The sequence below is a fragment of the Mustelus asterias genome, chromosome 3 (genome assembly GCF_964213995.1).
Source record: "Mustelus asterias chromosome 3, sMusAst1.hap1.1, whole genome shotgun sequence".
NCBI classification, from domain to species: domain Eukaryota; kingdom Metazoa; phylum Chordata; class Chondrichthyes; order Carcharhiniformes; family Triakidae; genus Mustelus; species Mustelus asterias.
The window spans coordinates 132,371,256-132,390,767 of NC_135803.1; the positions used below are offsets into that span (position 1 = coordinate 132,371,256).

Sequence of the window (19,512 nt, forward strand, 5' to 3'; positions counted from 1 at the left end):
TGCAGAGTGACTCCAACTGCGCGGATTCAATTCCTCTACCGGCTGAGGATATTCATGAAGGCCCTGCCTTCTCAACCTTGCCCTCACCTGAGGTGTGTTGATCCTCAGGTTAAATCCCCACCAATCGCAGCCTGTGGTCATGTGGGACAATGGCGACTTTATCTTTTTAAATAAGTGAGAATTAGCTACTTTTTAATTTATATTTGGAATGCAATAGTTCCAGAAGATGGTACCTTCTCAGACAATTTCATAGACAATTCCACAAATAAAGCCAGTGAAATTAAGTTTGTTGCTATTACTCTGAAACATTCTGTATCCATCCAAAATGTGCAATGCAGTCTGCAGGAATTATTTGTTTCTGACAAAAACATGGAAACTGTCTTGTTCTATAGTCTTGCTGTATTCTGACAGTTGACCATTTGACCATGTCTTTTGTTGGTGGACTCTTGCATAGAGTAAACCAGCCTTATTGAGTCTACTATTCTGCTTGGCTTTAGAGACTTGTGCAGGAACAGGGAACTCGTTGAAAATTTATAACGTGTTTTTCTATAAAAATAATTAGCCCTTTTTATGTATATAAGTTGTCTGTATATAAGCATGCCTAGTGCACGTCAGGAGCCATGCACCTACAGCATTTGGTTTTCTGTTCACGATTTTCTGAGAGATAGCAGTTTTTACTGTCAATTAAGGTTTTGGGATGCATTGGAATGTTACATTTCTTTTTAACTATCTTCAGGCACTCCAGAGTTCATGGCTCCAGAAATGTATGAAGAACACTATGATGAATCTGTGGATGTGTACGCTTTTGGAATGTGTATGTTAGAAATGGCTACCTCAGAATACCCATACTCAGAATGTCAGAATGCTGCTCAGATCTATCGGAAAGTTACAAGTGTAAGTGTTCATTATCCAAATAAATAACCCTTAATATTTTTCATGTAGCAAACTGATTCATGTCTAGACGACAAGTTGGCTTAGTAATATAAACAAACTTGTCTTAATTGTGAAAGTTTATTTGTTTTTGTTTTGTGCACTGAAACTGCACGCTTTCTAAATACATTTGAATTGCACTGAAAAGGAATAGAACTATCTTAAGAATTCTTCTTCGAGTCTTTGCCTCAATGTTTCGTGTGTGCTACCTTCATGTTTACAATTTCAGTATGAAAATTTCAGGTTGCGTATTGTACTGACAGATTTAGCATCAAATAATTTAATGGTATTTTTGACAGTTATAGTGATAATCTTTGAAGTTCAAAGGATGTAGCATTGTTTTTATGAGAGAGCTTATTAAATGTATTATGCGGCTTTTTTTATAGACCATTTTAATTTAAGAAACTACGACCTATAATTCCTTGTGTGTCCCCACCCTTTTTCCATTTTCTTTTCGTAGGTTTCTACATTACATTTTAATTGATTAGCAGGCACTTGATGTTGCATACAACACAGCTGCACAGGAAAAGAACCACTAATGTAAATCCTGATACGTTGGAGATCTTTCCAAAATAAATACCACTTCAACACATTTTGTGGAAGGACAGCATTTATACCTTGCCTCAAAACGATTGCTGAATAATTTTCACTGTGGACTACTTATGTAGATTCAAGCTCCCCAAACTAATCGAGTCAAAGCCATGAGCTCTCTTCATAATTCAGGCTTGTTTCTGCTAAAGTTAAAATCTGTGAAAAATTCACTTACCGTAGCAGTTCCTCATCTGAACTAAAACTTGTTTTCTTTGTGTGAGCCAGACGGATAGAATATGCCAGATCAAATGCTATTTGCCCTTGAATTTCAAGCTAAAGTTACATGGGTGACAATCATGTTATCTCAAGGTGGCTGGAATTCAACAGGGAGGATCTTACTTTTCAGTTATTCAGGGACCTTGGTTGGACCTCATCCTGACTAATATGTTCGTTCTGGTGACTAAATCACGGGGAACAAATGTTGGCCTTAGAATTGAGTACAGTACAGATTCACCAGACTGATACCAGAGCTTAAAGGGTTAAATTATGAGGGTGGGTTGCATAAACTTGGCTTGTATTCCCTTCAGATTAGAAAGTTGGGAAGTAACCTAATTAACGTACCTATCCCAGACAGAATGTATATTCTCTTATTGTCCGTCATACCTTTTCTCAGCCTGAGGGAATATGTATTCCAATTAAATAATTCAGCAGCAAGTTTAAGAGTTTATGGTAAAGACGGTTATTTATTTTCTCAAACTTATCCCAAATTTACGCAAGGTCACACTGCAGACAGTTGGAGAGTTTTCACACTCTCACAGCTGAGCAGGCAGGTTAGAGATGAAGAAGATAGCCTATTCTGCAAAGTCTGCCAACCACAATTGCAATTCTACAGATTGTCAACCAAGATTCCAATTAAACCTCCATCCCATCTCCACTCAAAATTGCAATTTTTATGGGTGATAATTGTGAAGTCAGATTTTAATTGATCACAAATGCAGCAAAACACCCATTCTACCATAACCATCAAGTCAGAGTATCAACACTGGCTCAATGAATGCAGGTGAGTATGCTTGGAGCAATATTAAGGCATACCTAAAAATAAGGTGCCACCCTGATGAAGCTACTGCACAGGACTACATATACAGCAAACAATAGACAACCAAGTGATCCCACTACCAATGCACCAGATTAGAGGTCTGCTACGTCCAGTTGTGAATGGTGGTGGGCAATTAAACAGCCTGATGGAGGAGGTGGCTCCATAAATATCTCCAACCTTAATGTACCAGCCATTGAAATACTATTGCTACAAGAGCAGGCCAGAGGATGGAGAGACACTTGAGAAACTCAACACATAGGGCAAAACTCCCTTGATTGGCACTCCATCCACCACCTAAATATTCATACAAATATTCAAATTAGGAGCAGGAGTAGATCCCTCAAGCTGCTCTGCCATTCAATAAGATCATGGCTGATTTAAGTGTAACTTCAATCCCTGCATACCCCGATAACCTTTCCACCCCTTGTTAAACAAGAATTTATCTAGCTCTGCCTGAAAAATATTTGAAGACTCTGCTTCCACTGTCTTTGGAGGAAGAGAGTTGCAGAGGCGCTCAACCCTCTTGAGAGAAATTTCTTTTCATCCCTGTCTTAAATGAGCGACCTCTTATTTTTTTAAGCATTGACTCCTAGTTCTAGATTCCCCATGAGGAAATGTCCTCTCCACATCCACCCTGTCAACACCCCTCAGGATCTTAAAATTTTGACCAAGTTGTCTCTTACTCTTCTAGTGCATACAAACCTAACCTTTCCTCATTAGACAACCTGCTGATTCCTGGTATTAGTCTAGTAAACATTCTCTGAACTGCAAATGCATTTATACCTTAAGTAAGGAGAACAATACTGTACACAATACCCCAGATGTGGTCTCACCAATGCCCTGTGCATAGCTCCACTCTACTTTTGTGATCAATTCCCCTCTCGATAAATGATTCTATTAGCTTTGCTAATTACTTGCTACACCTGTATATGAGCTTTTTGAGATTCATACCATTACCACACCACTGGTGCAGAGGCAGCAGCGTGCATCATCTACAAAATACACTGCAGCAACTACTCGAGCCTTCTGAGACAACACCTTCCAAACTTGACCTCCAGTGCCCAGATGGATAAGGGTAGCAAATGCATGAGAAAGCCACCACCTGCAAGTTCCCTTCCATCCTAACTTGGAGCTATATCACTGTTCCTTCACTGCTGCTGGGTCACAAACCTGGAACTCCCTAACAGCACTGTGGATGTACCTACACCAAATGGACTGCAGTCTGGTTCCAAACTGCTCACCAATGCCTACACAAGGGCAGTTTGGGATAGGCAGCAGATGCTGGTTTTGCCAATGATGCTCACATCCTAGGAAAGAATGTAAAAGAACATTTTTACCTGCGAATAAGCACAAGATTGATTGATCCAATTGGCAAAGTGCTTCAGATGTTCAAGATAGAAGTGATGCCACTGAAGAAAGAAGTCAGTATTTAAAAATCCAAAGAACAGCCAGAAGTATGAATTGAATTTAAAATAGTACCATGTAGCTGACGATCTGTTCTAGACGTTAACAATGACAAAGTGCACAACCAGTGAATGATTATTGACAGCATTGCAAGTGAAGCTCTCAACATGATGCGAGGCCCAATCTTAGGATGCCCTCAAAGATGTGGACTTGAAAATGATCATGTGTACGCAGTTGCCAGCAGTATAACTGGTATTAACTGTAAAAGGACTTGAAGAATCGCAGTGATGAAATTGTTGATGGGAAAATTACACCATTTAGTGTCCTAACTGACAAGACCTCTTCAGTATGCTGATGAAAGAAATGACAACCCTGAGCTTGTGAAAGTGGAACAGCTTGTCAATGTAAAATGATGTACAGATTTTAGATTTGAGATGAAGTTGGGTCAGGTTACCTTTTCAGCATTATTTTGAAGATGCAGATGATTGTGAATGCCTTTTGGAAATTCCGCAGCTCCTGAAAAATTTCTGAGTTCATGATGCACTTTAAAATCTGTATGGCAGTGTGTACAAAGAACAAAGAACAATACAGCACAGGAACAGGCCCTTCGGCCCTCCAAGCCCGCGCCGCTCCCCGGTCCAGGATTGAATCCTGAATCCAGGATCCCCGCCCAATTTTCCAGCCTATCTACATACCAATATCCTATCCACCGAGCTGTCCCTCACAGCTATGATGCTTTGTTCATTACAACCTATTAACTTACCCCCACCCCCCCATTCCAGACCATGTGATCTCCAGGGAGAGGCGAAAACCCAGAGTGAAAAACCCCAGGGCCAATATGGGGAAAAAAAAAATCTGGGAAATTCCTCTCCGACCCCCTGAGGCGATCGAAACGAGTCCAGGAGATCACAATGGCCCCGATCGGAAAATGCTTCCCAACCCTAGTCATTTCCACTTCCACGAACACCATATGAATTCCCTGCCCCCGAGACAGGTTCCCAACTATCCGCAGTCTCACTCTGTACTGGCACCAGCAAGATGATCGTAGAATGAAGCCTTGAAACGAGAAACCAGGAACAATTAGCCCGCGCCGCTCCCTGGTCCAAACTAGACCACTCTTTTGTATCCCTCCATTCCCACTCCGTTCATATAGCTGTCCAGATAAGTCTTAAACGTTCCCAGTGTGTCCGCCTCCACCACCTTGCCCGGCAACACATTCCAGGCCCCCACGACCCTCTGTGTGAAATATGTCCTTCTGATATCTGTGTTAAACCTACCCCCCCTTCACCTTGAACCTATGACCCCTCGTGAACGTCACCACCGACCCGGGGAAAAGCTTCCCACCATTCACCCTATCTATGCCTTTCATAATTTTATACACCTCTATTAAGTCTCCCCTCATCCTCCGTCTTTCCAAGGAGAACAACCCCAGTTTCCCCAATCTCTCCTCATAACCAAGCCCCTCCATACCAGGCAACATCCTGGTAAACCTCCTCTGTACTCTCTCCAAAGCCTCCACGTCCTTCTGGTAGTGTGGCGACCAGAACTGGACGCAGTATTCCAAATGCGGCCGAACCAACGTCCTATACATCTGCAACATCAGACCCCAACTCTTATACTCTATGCCCCGTCCTATAAAGGCAAGCATGCCATATGCCTTCTTCACCACCTTCTCCACCTGTGACGTCACCTTCAAAGATCTGTGGACTTGCACACCCAGGTCCCTCTGCGTCTCTACACCCTTTATGGTTCTTCCATTTATCGTGTAGCTCCTCCCTACATTATTCCCACCAAAATGCATCACTTCGCATTTATCAGGATTGAACTCCATCTGCCATTTCCTTGCCCAAATTTCCAGCCTATCTATATCCTTCTGTAGCCTCTGACAATGTTCCTCACTATCTGCAAGTCCTGCCAGTTTTGTGTCGTCCGCAAACTTACTGATCACCCCAGTTACTCCTTCTTCCAGATCATTTATATAAATCACAAACAGCAGAGGTCCCAATACAGAGCCCTGCGGTACACCACTAGTCACAGGCCTCCAGCCGGAAAAAGACCCTTCCACTACCACCCTCTGTCTTCTATGACCAAGCCAGTTCTCCACCCATCTAGCCACCTCCCCCTTTATCCCATGGGATCCAACCTTTTTCACTAGCCTACCATGAGGGACTTTGTCAAACGCTTTACTAAAGTCCATATAGACAACATCCACGGCCCTTCCTTCGTCAACCATTTTGGTCACTTCTTCAAAAAACACCACCAGGTTCGTGAGGCATGACCTCCCTCTCACAAAACCATGTAGTTCAGATAAACAAGATCATGACCAGAAGCTAGCAACCTTTCAGAAGCAATGCCAGCAGAAAGACATCAAATTGAATGAAATTAAGCGAGGAAAGAATGTTTGGGGTCATAGACATTGTAAAGGTATACTTAAAAATAGATCCTGCCGAAGTTGAAGTACTGCTCACAATGGTTTCTTCCACTGACAACATGTCCAGACAATTCTGGAAATCCTGAGCAATCTGCATCAACTTGCTTCCACCTTATCGAAGAGAACTGCTCTTTCTGAATAGCTGAGCAAAGTTTACATGGCAGTGTTACCATGAGAAGTGTCTGGCTAATGTCAAGCAACAGCATCAGTTGGGAGTGCTTTCACAATACAACATGTTACCATCCCAGTTGATACAATGGACAGGAAGATCCCCGAATGGAACTCTAGCTCAAAAGACCGTAGCTTTTACTTTTTCTGAGAAAAAGTAGAGGGACAGAGTCACATGACTGCTAATTAGTTTTAACAACAAGAAAAAAAATTACCTAAGCATAAAAGTTGGATTATGATACAATATTCCTTTACCCCCCCTCCCCCTTAGCTTAACAAATATACAGAGATTTCAAGGTTAACACGGGTTACACAGTATATCTTAAGCTACAATGGCCTCAGTTACACAATCCATTTAAACACACAAGCTGGTTGTGGCAAAGCACACACTCCACTCTGAACCCAAGTGAATGTCTGTGGCTTTCTCCTCAAAATTCCCTCAAATGATTGTCACATGAGAGTTTCCAAACTCCACCCCCTCGAAAAAAAAACTTTATCATCTTTCCCCACAATGCTTCCTATCAGCTGTTTGCATTCTGAATCCAGTCCAGCTTTTCCAAATTACTCTCTCAAGTAAAGCTTCTGCTCTATTTTTACCAAAGAATCCAGCATCTAAGTTTTACAACTCTCACACCAGGATTCCTTTGTCTTGCCAATTCTTCACAATTGCTTTAACTTTCAATTCCCAGTCTGTATTAAGATAGGATCACATTTCTGATTGAACTCTGAAGTCTGTTTTTCCCTATCGAGGTCTGTAAAATAATGAGGGGCATAGACAAGGTAGATAGTCAATATCTTTTCCCAAAGGTAGGGGAGTCTAAAACTAGAGGGCATAAGTTTAAGATGAGAGGGGAGAGATACAAAAGTGTCCAGAGGGGCAATTTTTTCACAGAGGGTGGTGAGTGTCTGGAACAAGCTGCCAGAGGTATTAGTAGAGGCGGGTACAATTTTTTATCTTTTTAAAAAGCATTTAGATAGTTACATGGGTACGATGGGTATAGAGGGATATGGGCCAAATGCGGGCAATTGGGATTAGTTTAAGAGTTTTTTTAAAAAAGAGCAGCATGGACAAGTTGGGCCAAAGGGCCTGTTTCCATGCTGTAAACCTCTATGACTCTGTTTTTCCACTTTAAATCTGATCACTGAAGCTGTCTCTTTCATTCACAGCACTTTGTCTGTTTTTCTCTTGAATTCTCCTGAATAGTACCTTGGTCTCTGTTCTCTTAATTTCTGTCTTCCAAAGACATTCATTATGTCCCAATTCCCTGGCTATCTGGACTGTATCTGGTTATTTGGGAGGTCTGCCTCTTTGCAGCTTGTCTTTTCCTGGCAGAGATGTTCACTACCTGGTGTCTTATCTTCAACTGCAAACTAATTTAGCTAAAATTAAACTCAAAAGCCTTTCTACCTTAAAAGTATCCTAGCCGCTGAGCAATGGTCGCATACTCTCTGCTAGCTTATTTACTTTGCATGCCGTAGCCTTCTCTAAGCACAATAGAAGCATAGTTTCAATTGACCAAACACCCACACATACAAACATCTTTGTCCAGCATGACTCTAATATTGTTTTACCCTTTCTTACACAGAAACATTAAATTAAATCCACTTAAAACAATACCTTATTTCTAATGTTTACCAATATAAATCCCTTAAAACTACCTTTGATTTCCTAACAAACACATCTGAATGATGGCTCACTGCATGTCTTGGACAGAAAATTTAGCTCACAGTTTGTACCTTATCTCAAACTGAGGCATAACTTATTAAAAATGAATTCAGCCATTGTTTCTGGTGGGGGGGGGAAATTTTTGTACCGTATATATTTGGTTTCAAGTAGTTTCTTTTCCCCATTTGAAAAAAGAGAAAATGACACTGGCCAAATGTTCCAGAAAGTTAGGCATGTCTTCCATGGGATGTTTCTTGTTAGCTTGCTAATTAGGTAATATGCATTTACCTAATTTGACCAGAAAGACACAGAATGAGGACTTTGTATTTGCATCAGTTGATACAGAAAAGTAAATCAAAGCTATTAATATTTATTTATCCCTGATATGTAGATGGAATGAACATGTTTCAGCAAGCTTCAGGAATGAAGATCTGAAATGATTTCTGACTGAGCATAGAAAATGATTGAAACAGAGAATGGCTTTACAAGAGTCAAATGCTGTTCCAAATTGTTGTTTGCCACACGAGAGGTTAACTCAATATTTATGATAAATTGATCAGTCCTGACAGATGAAGACAGCATGCCATACACCACCTTGTCCACCTAAGTTGCCACCTTCAGGGAACTGTGGATCAGCATGTCTCGATCCTTCTGTATGCTAATATTTCTAAGGGCTCTACCATTTACTGTTTACTTTCCTTCTGCAGTAGGCCTTCCAACTCGCATCATCTCACATTTGTCCGGGTTAAATTCCATCTGCCATCTTTCGGCTCGGGTCTCCAGTCGATTTGTATCCTCTGACAATCCCCCTCACGATCCACTACTACCCCAATTTTTGTATCATGTGCAAATTTACTAATCATACTACCTACATTTCCTCCAAATCATTTATATATGTATATTACAAACAACAGAGGCCCCAGTGCTGATCCTTGTGGAACACCGCTTGTCACTGACCTCCAGTTAGAAAAGTACCCTTCCACTGCTACTCTCTGCTTTCTATACTCAATAAGAAGTTTAACAACACCAGGTTAAAGTCCAACAGGTTTATTTGGTAGCAAAAGCCACACAAGCTTTCGGAGCTCCAAGCCCCTTCTTCAGGTGAGTGGGAATTCTGTTCACAAACAGGGCATATAAAGACACAAACTCAATTTACATGAATAATGGTTGGAATGCGAATACTTACAACTAATCAAGTCTTTAAGAAACAAAACAACGTGAGTGGAGAGAGCATCAAGACAGGTTAAAAAGATGTGTATTGTCTCCAGACAAGACAGCCAGTGAAACTCTGCAGATCCATGGGGACCAGCCATGGGGACCAAATTCACACCTCAATATGCCAACATCTTCATGCACAGGTTCGAACAAGACTTCTTCACCGCACGGGACCTTCAACCGATGCTATACACTAGATACATCGATGACATTTTCTTCCTTTGGTCTCATGGTGAACAATCACTGAAACAACTCTATGATGACATCAACAAGTTCCATCCCACCATCAGACTCACCATAGACTACTCTCCGGAATCGGTTGCATTCTTGGACACACGCATCTCCATTAAGGACGGTCACCTCAGCACCTCACTGTACTGCAAGCCCACGGATAACCTCACGATGCTCCACTTCTCCAGCTTCCACCCTAAACACGTTAAAGAAGCCATCCCCTACGGACAAGCCCTCCGAATACACAGGATCTGCTCGGATGAGGAGGATCGCAACAGACACCTCCAGACGCTGAAAGATGCCCTCATAAGAACAGGATATAGCGCTCGACTCATTGATCAACAGTTCCAACGCGCCACAGCGAAAAACCGCACCGACCTCCTCAGAAGACAAACACGGGACACGGCGGACAGAGTACCCTTCGTCATCCAGTACTTCCCCAGAGCGGAGAAGCTACGGCATCTCCTCTGGAGCCTTCAACATGTCATTGATGAAGACGAACATCTCGCCAAGGCCATCCCCACACCCCCACTTCTTGCCTTCAAACAACCGCACAACCTCAAACAGACCATTATCCGCAGCAAACTACCCAGCCTTCAGGAGAACAGTGACCACGACACCACACAACCCTGCCACAGCAACCTCTGCAAGACGTGCCGGATCATCGACACAGATGCCATCATCTCACGTGAGAACACCATCCACCAGGTACACGGTACATACTCTTGCAACTCGGCCAACGTTGTCTACCTGATACGCTGCAGGAAAGGATGTCCCGAGGCACGGTACATTGGGGAAACCATGCAGACGCTGCGACAACGGACGAATGAACACCGCTCGACAATCACCAGGCAAGACTGTTCTCTTCCTATTGGGGAGCACTTCAGCGGTCACGGGCATTCGGCCTCTGATATTCGGGTAAGCGTTCTCCAAGGCGGCCTTCGCGACACACGACGGCTCAGAGTTGCTGAGCAGAAACTGATAGCCAAGTTCCGCACACACGAGGACGGCCTCAACCGGGATATTGGGTTCATGTCACACTATTTGTAACCCCCACAGTTGCGTGGACCTGCAGAGTTTCACTGGCTGTCTTGTCTGGAGACAATACACATCTTTTTAGCCTGTCTTGATGCTCTCTCCACTCACGTTGTTTTGTTTCTTAAAGACTTGATTAGTTGTAAGTATTCGCATTCCAACCATTATTCATGTAAATTGAGTCTGTGTCTTTATATGCCCTGTTTGTGAACAGAATTCCCACTCACCTGAAGAAGGGGCTTGGAGCTCCGAAAGCTTGTGTGGCTTTTGCTACCAAATAAACCTGTTGGACTTTAACCTGGTGTTGTTAAACTTCTTACTGTGTTTACCCCAATCCAACGCCGGCGTCTCCACATCATGACTTCTATGTTCAAGCCAGTTTTGTATCCATCTTGCCAGCTCACTTTGGATCCCATGTGACTTCATCTTCTGTATTAGCCTGCCATGAGGAACCTTATCGAAGGCTTTACTAAAGTCCATGTATACAACATCCACTGCCCTTCCCTGGTCAATTTTTCTTGTCACTTCCTCAAAGAACTCAATCAAGTTTGTGAGCCATGATCTCCCCTTCACAAAACCATCTCTTCTAGATGTAAGTACATCCTGTCCCTACGAATCTTCTCGAATAATTTCCCCACCACTAATGTAAGGTCACAGGCCTGTAATTTTCCGGATTGTCTCTTCTGCCCTTCTTAAGGATAGGAACAATGTTAGCTACTCTCCAATCCTCTGGTACCTCGCCCATGACTAAAGAGGATACAAAGATTTTGGCCAAGGCCCCAGCAATTTCTTCCCTTGCTTCTCTCAGTATTCTGGGATAGACCCTTTCTGGCCCTGGGGATTTGTCCACCTTCATGTTTTTCAAAACCCTCAATACCTCCTTCCTTTTTATCTCAACATATCCTAGAATGTCAACATCCTCCTTTCTATACTCACCATCCACCACTTCCTTCTCCTTTTGTGAATACTGTGCAAAGTACTCGTTAAGAACCGTACCCATCTCATCTGGCTCCCCACACACACATTTCCTCCACTGTCCTTGAGTGGACCTACCCTTTCCTTAGCTACCCTCTTCCTCAAGTAAGGATTCTCCTTAATCCTGCCTGCCAAGGACATTTCATGGCCCCTTTTTGCCCTCCTAAGTCACGGTTTAAGCTCTTTCCTGTTATCTTTGTATTCCTCGAGCCTTATCTGTTTTCAATTTCCTGAAATTTACGTGCCCCCTCCTTTTTCACTAAGCTCACAATCTCTCTCGTCATCCAGTGTTCCCGAATCTTGCCATCTTCATCCTTCATTTTTAAAGGGACATACTTGTCCTGAATTATTAACAACTGACTTTGAAAAGACTCCTTCATATCGGATGTGGATTTACCCTCAAACAGCCGCCCCCAGTCTACCTTCCCTAGCTCCTGCCTAATACTGTTGTGCTTAGCCTTCCCCCAGTTTAGTACTTTCACTTTGGGACTACTTCTATCCTTTTCTACAAGTATCTTGAAACTTATAGAATTGTGATCACTGTTCCCAAAATGGTCCCCCACCGAGACATCAATCACCTGTCCTGGCTCATTTCCCAGAACCAGATCTAAGATAGCCCCTCCCCGAGTTGGACTATCTACATGTTGCCTCAAGAAACACTTTTGGACACACTGAACAAACTCAGCCCTGTCCAAGCCCCTGGCACTAAAGGAATCCCAGTCTGTGTTGGGGAAGTTAAAATTGTCCATCACAACAACCCTATTGTTTTTACATTTTATCATAATCTGCTGGCATATCGGTTCCTCCACTTCACGCTGGCTGTTGGGAGGTCTGCAACCCCAACAGTGTGATTGCACCGCTCCTGAATTCTACCCATATTGCCTCGCTGCATGATCTCACCAAGGTGTCCTCCTTCTGTTTAGCTGTGACATTCTCCCTAATCAGTAAAGCAACACCCCCGCCTCTTTTGTCACCCTCTCTATTTCACATGAAGCATCTAAATCCTGGAATGCCAAGCTGCCAGTCCTGCCCTTCTTTCATCTGAGTTGCAGCATTTCATCCATAATTGCAATAACATCGTAGTTCCATGTATAGTAATCCATGCTTTAAGTTCATCCGCCATACCTTCATGCTCCTTGCATTAAAGCAAACACACCTCAGACCATCTGTCCTATCGTGTTTTGTGCACACTCCCTGTGTTTTATTTCTCTCAGTCTTACTGGACCTATTCACTGAGTTCTCCACAGTTTCTGTATTCTGTACTGTGGCTCTTTTTGATTTTTGTCTTTGGTTTTTCTGCCTTCCACTTTCCCCCTTACTGCCTTTAGTTTCTATCCCCACCTTCCTTCCCTCTGACTTCCTGCATCGGTTCCCATCTCCCTGCCACATTAGTTTAAACCCTCCTCAACAGCTATAGCAAACACTCCCCCGAGGACATTGGTTCCAGTCCTGCCCAGATGCAGACCGTCCAATTTTTACTGTTCACATTTTCCCCAGAACTGGTTCCAATGTCCCAGGAATTTGAATTCCTCCTCTTGCACCATCCCTCAAGCCATGTATTTATCTTATCTATCCTGACATTCCTACTCTGACTAGCACATGGCACTGGCAGCAATCCTGAGATTGTTACCTTTGAAGTCCTACTTTTTAGTTTAAGTCCTAACACCCCAAATTCAGCTTGTAGGAAGGACCTCATTCCATTTTTACCTATATACTCCATGACAGCTGGTTGTTCACCTTTGCCTCCAGAATGCCCTGCAGCAGGTCCGAGACATCCTTACACCAAGGAGGCAACATACCATCCTGGAGTCTCATTTGTGTCCGCAGAAACACCTGTCTGTTCCCCTTATAATTGAATCCCTTATCACTATAGCTCTGCCACTCTTCTTTCTGCTCCCCTCTGCAGCAGAGCCAGCCATGGTGCCATGAACCTGGTTGTTGCCACCTTCCCCTTGTGAGCCATCTCCTGCAACAGTATCCAAAACGGTAAAACTGTTTTGGAGGGAGGGAGGTGAGGTAAGGAAGTAATTCCTCAAAAAAGTGCCAAACATGAGACGGTTGAGGCACATGTAACACATCCACGCTTTCTAGATTCCTGTGTTAAAACTACATGGAGCTACAAAAATTAGCATCCATAAAAATAAGACATCCAGCAGCATCAATGCTCATCCACCCATGAAAGTATGTGCAGCATACATCCCAACTGCTAGTTTTACTAATCCCTCTGACGAACAGGACATGAAAGAAAAAAATCTCGGAACCATTTTAGCAAAAGATCTGGAAAAATTCTCTGCTGCCACGAGGCAATCAATTAAGCTTCAGGAGACTATTGTTGCTTCTGGCACATCAGCAGTTGAGCTTAACTAATGCCCACCAGCCTTCCACAAATACGCTGCAATGCTACAATTAATTAATTGTAAGAATTATGTTTAGCAGTCTTCATTGGTCTAGGTTTTTTAATAACCGTGCAATTGACTTGAGAGCAAAAACATCTGTAGTGCTGAATTATTTATGCATGAGTAGCCTCTGGTTACAATTGCTTCTCAAGTTATGATCTGGAGATCAAAAATTTGAAATGACATTGTTTTATTTAATAAATGTCTTATCAATTCCATTGAGTATTTTTGCAGGGCACGTAGAATAATAGCCTGAAGACTGAAATTGGAAACACTCTGAATTTCACATTTTTAAAACTTTGCCCATATTGTGAGGGTAGAGTTGTTAAAATGCAAATGTTTGTTGTAATGTGTGTACAACATCTTATTATTTTGTATACAACTGAATTAGTTAATTAAAGTTGAAAAAAAACAGGAAAAGAGGAAAACGGTGAGGTTCATGATGGGGTAGAGATCAGGAATGATTAAATGAAAATAGTTATGATGGTGAAAGGCAAAATGAGGTGGTAATGAAACAAAAGAATAGATCCAGAGGAAATCCAAGTGATTACAGCAAAAGGAGTGGAAACCTGGCCAAGACCAGGCTAAGAAATGTCACCTGAAGAAGGGGCTCAGAGCCTCGAAAGCTTGTGTGGCTTTTGCTACCAAATAAACCTGTTGGACTTTAACCTGGTGTTGTTAAACTTCTTACTGTGTTTACCCCAGTCCAACGCCGGCATCTCCACATCATGAAGACCAGGCTCCCATGGCCCTGAAACTTGATCTAAGAAAAGCAGATAGACCCTTTGGATGCTGAGCACCCAGCTAACCATGTACCAAGAGGTGATCTCCACCCCAAACACCAGCCCTTACTCTACCACTTATGTCATTGGTGTACTCGTTATCCATTACCAGCACCTGCAGTTGAAAAGAAAATGGGAGTGGTGGTGAAGATCTGAAATTGTTAACTCGAGGTTGAGGCTGGTAATGTGTCTTAAGTATAAAGATTAGGTGCTGATCCTCAAATTTCCCTTGAATTTCACTGGATCATTGTTCTTGGCCTCCTGCAGAGGTTAGAAGTAAAGAAAATTAAAGTGGCAAGCGACTGGAAATTCCAGGTCATATGAACAAGCCAACTTGAGATGTTCAGCACAGCAATAACTCGTTTTCTGGAGTCCAGCAACATAGGTTGAAAGGAAATTTATGGCCCTTGTGTATCTGTATTTACAGTGCCAACAGTATTTCATACCAGCTTGTGAAGCAAACCGACCGTGATGTTTACTCTTACTTTGTTTTGGAAAGTGACTACATTGTGTGCCGCCTCTAGGCTGTTAATGTTACACAAGTTTGCTCTATGAAGAATTGTATTGTAAATTGATAACAGTAGATGCAAATGTCTGTGCAGTGACTTGGTAATATCGCTACTTTACTGTATCCCCCCCCCCCTCCCCTCACTCCTGTTTCTGACAAACAGCACATAGAATATTCTTTGAAATCTATATTTTCAACTTTTTTCTACCCTTATGTTTTCTATTCATGTATGAATAAGCTCAATTGGTGGTGAAAACTTGGCACATATTTGTGCTTGAAGCATTTAACTGGAGTTGGATAATTAATCTGATCAGTAACCTTTGCCATTCCCAAATATTAAAGTTTGCATTGAATGTGTTGGGTTATCTCAGAATTTCGAAATGTGGCGCATTCAGCAAATGCTGTTAAATGTGTGGCTATGATTCTTCTTTCCCCATTTGAAATGGGTCCCCAACAGCAAAGTCGTCCAAGTTTCATTTCTTCAAGATATATGAAGATCTGTATTTGCTTCTGACCAGTAGCATACTTAAACTTGTAAATAAAAAAGGAAATGTGCGTAAAATGTGCGGGTTAGGTTGATTGGCCATGCTAAATGAACCCTTGTGTCAGGGAGATTAGCGGGGATTAATATGAAGGGCTACGGGAATGGGACCTGGGTGGGATTGTAAGTCGGTGCAGACTCGATGGGTGGAATGGCCTCCTTCTGTACTGCAGGGATTCAATGATTCTAAGAAGGGAATTCTTTCATGAATTTTTCAGGACACACTAACAAGCAAAATTCTGTACATTGGGCTCTTTCTGTGGCACCAGCATCATCCAGTATTTGTCACAAGCATACCAAAAAATCCGTTCTCAACAACTAGTCCAATGTCACTTGAGTGACTGTCTTTGACTGCTGAGAGGCTTTGGTGCAGTTTTAAGCAGTTGCCATGGAATCACTGTCAATTTTCTCTAAATTGATAAGAAGAATGATGGTCCATTTGCTACATGCTTGGCCATACACACTACATGAAAGGTTGAGGTTTCAACAATTTTTGAAAAAGAAAAAGCTGAGACATTCCTTGAGGATACTTTTGAGATGTCTTTTGTCTATAGAAATCCTTTAATAATTTTGTGCTTTAACAGGTGTGCTTGCCAACTAAACATTCCCCAAGTTTCAGCTCCCTCCCACGTCAGCAGCCACGACAATTTTAAGAATTTGTCTGGTAACCTTTTGTCTAGATCAAGTGCACTATCAATACTGATGCCCACCATTAGTAGTGTTCCTGCTATTTGTCATGGTCAGACAAGATATGGGAAACCTACTAAAGTAGGCAATGTTCCCAATTTCAAAAGTAAAACAGTTGGATGTCTGTGAAATAAATTGTTTGTATTGTCATGGCTAACAATGGGATCCTTTGAAATCAAGATGAGATAAAATGGATAATAGTACCTTAGTAGCTTTGCTGCAGTAATTGTTCTGTGGATCTTGACATTGGGACTAGAACAGTACTCCAAGGTATCAAATTGCAAGGATCTTTTGTTTTCTTGCAGATCTTCAGAAATTATCATTTGTTACTTTGTTTCCAACTAGTGAAATCTTGCTGTTCAATTTGTAGTTATTTTTTATGTTGCCAAAAAAAGTATTTTTTTTTCATGGCAGCTATCTCAATCAGGTTTCAGAATTTTATACTATTTATTCCCAGCCTTATGGCAGTATTTTAGCATTGTAATTCTCAAAACTGTACTGAACATCAAGGCCTTAGTCCAATTTGAGGTTAAGTGAGCAACAAAGAAATCTACAATGGATTCCTGTTTTTTCTAACTTAATATTGATGGCTTAGGAATACGTTAATTCAACTGAACAGATTTATATTTTAGTCCTGATGTCCACTTTCAATCCATTTGTCTTTTAATCTTTGGCCTTTCTGGTAGAAATTTTGCCTGATTATGCAATGCAGCAATATTTTGGGACACTACAAGGTGCAGATCAGACTTTTTCTGTCAACATCTATTTGCTGGGACGTAATTTGCTTGGTGATGATTTGTACATAATGTTGCAGAATCTGATGTTTAAATCCAAGCTGGACAATTGGTTATGGATTTCTGACAAAGGCACAGCTTGGATTTAAGCCCACATGCCTGAGTATGCATTTGAAGCAGTCAATATGCTGCATGCTGCAGGATTTTATAGAGCTGGGTAAACTGTATCCCATGGTAATTATTAGCTGCAATATTTAAGCGCATGTTCTGAGAAGTGTGGGGGAGGGGCTAAGGAGCAGAAGCTGTGGTCGATGATAAAACCAATGACAGGGTAGAAAAAGTATTGGGGTATTTCAGATAAAGTTTTTTAGGCACTAGGAAAAAAATAAACACCACAAAGTAGTAATCTCAGACGTATTATCAAGTTCTCTGTGTTAGTGAGTATATAAATAGGAAAACTAGGTGCAAGTAAAAGCATGGTTGGAGAAGTATTGCAGGAGGGAACATTTCAGGTTCTTGTTGGTGGAAGGCACATTTCTATGAGATGTAATGATTTCACCTGAAAAGAGCTGAGATCAATGTCCATATTCAGACAATAACTAGTATTGTTGGGGAATGTTTGAACTAATTTGGTTGGTGGATATGCACCAGAAAAGGGCAGCAATGAGATCAGAGGACATTACTAATATCAAAAATATCCCAAAAAATGTAGGAAAAAGTTTGGAGTCAAATAACAAGTGATAAAAGAGGTATTGTTGGAAGTCACCATCCTTAGTATAACTAATGTGCTGGTGGGCATAGTGGTGGTGGTGTGCCCATGTATCTGTTATCCTTGTCTTTCTAGATGGTAGTGGTCGTGGGTATAGAAGGTGCTGTTTGAGGAGGCTTGGTGACTTCCTGCAATGCATCTTGTAGATTGTCCACACTTTTGCAACTGTGCATCAGTGTTGGAAGCAGTGAATGTTTATGGGTGGGATGCCAATCAAACAGACTGCTTTGTCCTGGATGGTGTCAAGCTTCTTGTATTGTTGAAGCACTTGTCCAAGCCAGTGGAGAGTCTCCCATCACTCTCCTCCTGACTTTTGCCTTGTGGATGCTGGACAGGCTTTGCGAAGTCAGAGGAGGTGAGTTTCTCACCACAGGATTCCTATCTTCTAACCTGCTCTTGTAGCCATGGTATTTATATGGCCAGTTTCTGGCCAGTGGTATCACCCAGGATATTGATAAGAGGAGGATTCGGTGTTGGTAATGCCATTAAATGTCAAGGGACAGTGGTTAGATTCTATCTTGCTGATGGTGGTCATTGTTTAGCACTTGTGTGGTGTAAATGTTACTTGCCACTTAACAGTCCAAGCCTGGATACTGTCCAGGTCTTGCTGCATTTTGGCATAGATTGCATAAGCATCCAAGGAGCCACAAACCCCCCCCCCCCCCCCCCCCGGGGGCCTGTTGGCCTACATCCTAGGGTTTTAAACAAAGTGGCAGCAGAGATTTTGGAGGCATTGGTTATAATCCAAAATTTCCCAGATTCTGGAAAGGTTCCAGTGGATTGGAAAAAGATTAATGTAGTGCCCCTGTTCAAAAAGGGAGAAGGCAGAATGTAGGAAATTATAGACCAGTTAGTTTAATGTCTATTGTTAATCCATTATTTAGGAAATAGTAATGGGACATTGAGTGCCAAAATGCATCAGAGTCAGCATAGTTTTATGAGGGGTAGGTCATGGTTGACTAATTTGCTGGAGTTCTTTGAAGATATAACAAGCAAAGTGGATAGTGGGTGTCCTGTGGACATTGTATATCTAGACTTACAGAAGGCATTTGATAGGGTGCCACACAAAAGCCTAATACACAAGACAGATCCCAAGGGGTTCGGGTTAATATATTGGTTTGGATAGAGGGTTGGCTAACCAAGAAAAAGCAGAGAATGAGGAAAAATTGATCTTTTTCTGGTTGGCAAGCTGTAACTATTGATGTGTCCCAGGGTTCAATTCTCGGGCCTCAGCTATTTACAATCTATGTTAATTGCTTGGATGCAGGGGTAGAATGTACTATAGCCAACATTAAAATAGTTGGGAAAACAATTTGGAGTGAGGGAAAAAAAAATTACAAATGGATATGGGTGGGTTAAGTGAGTGGGCTAAAATTTGGCAGTTGGAATTTAACATGGATAAATGAGTGGTTA

The 19,512-nt window shown here is 42.0% G+C and overlaps 1 protein-coding gene across 8 annotated transcripts in view; it reads left to right on the forward strand.

The window, feature by feature from the left end:
* Positions 1–19,512, forward strand: part of LOC144491600 (serine/threonine-protein kinase WNK2-like) — a 200,261-nt gene that overhangs the window by 64,664 nt on the left and 116,085 nt on the right. For all 8 annotated transcript variants that reach the window (XM_078209644.1, XM_078209645.1, XM_078209638.1 and 5 more), the window contains exon 4: positions 737–894. In XM_078209644.1, the coding sequence (XP_078065770.1) occupies positions 737–894 (158 nt within the window). The remainder of the gene's footprint in view (positions 1–736; positions 895–19,512) is intronic.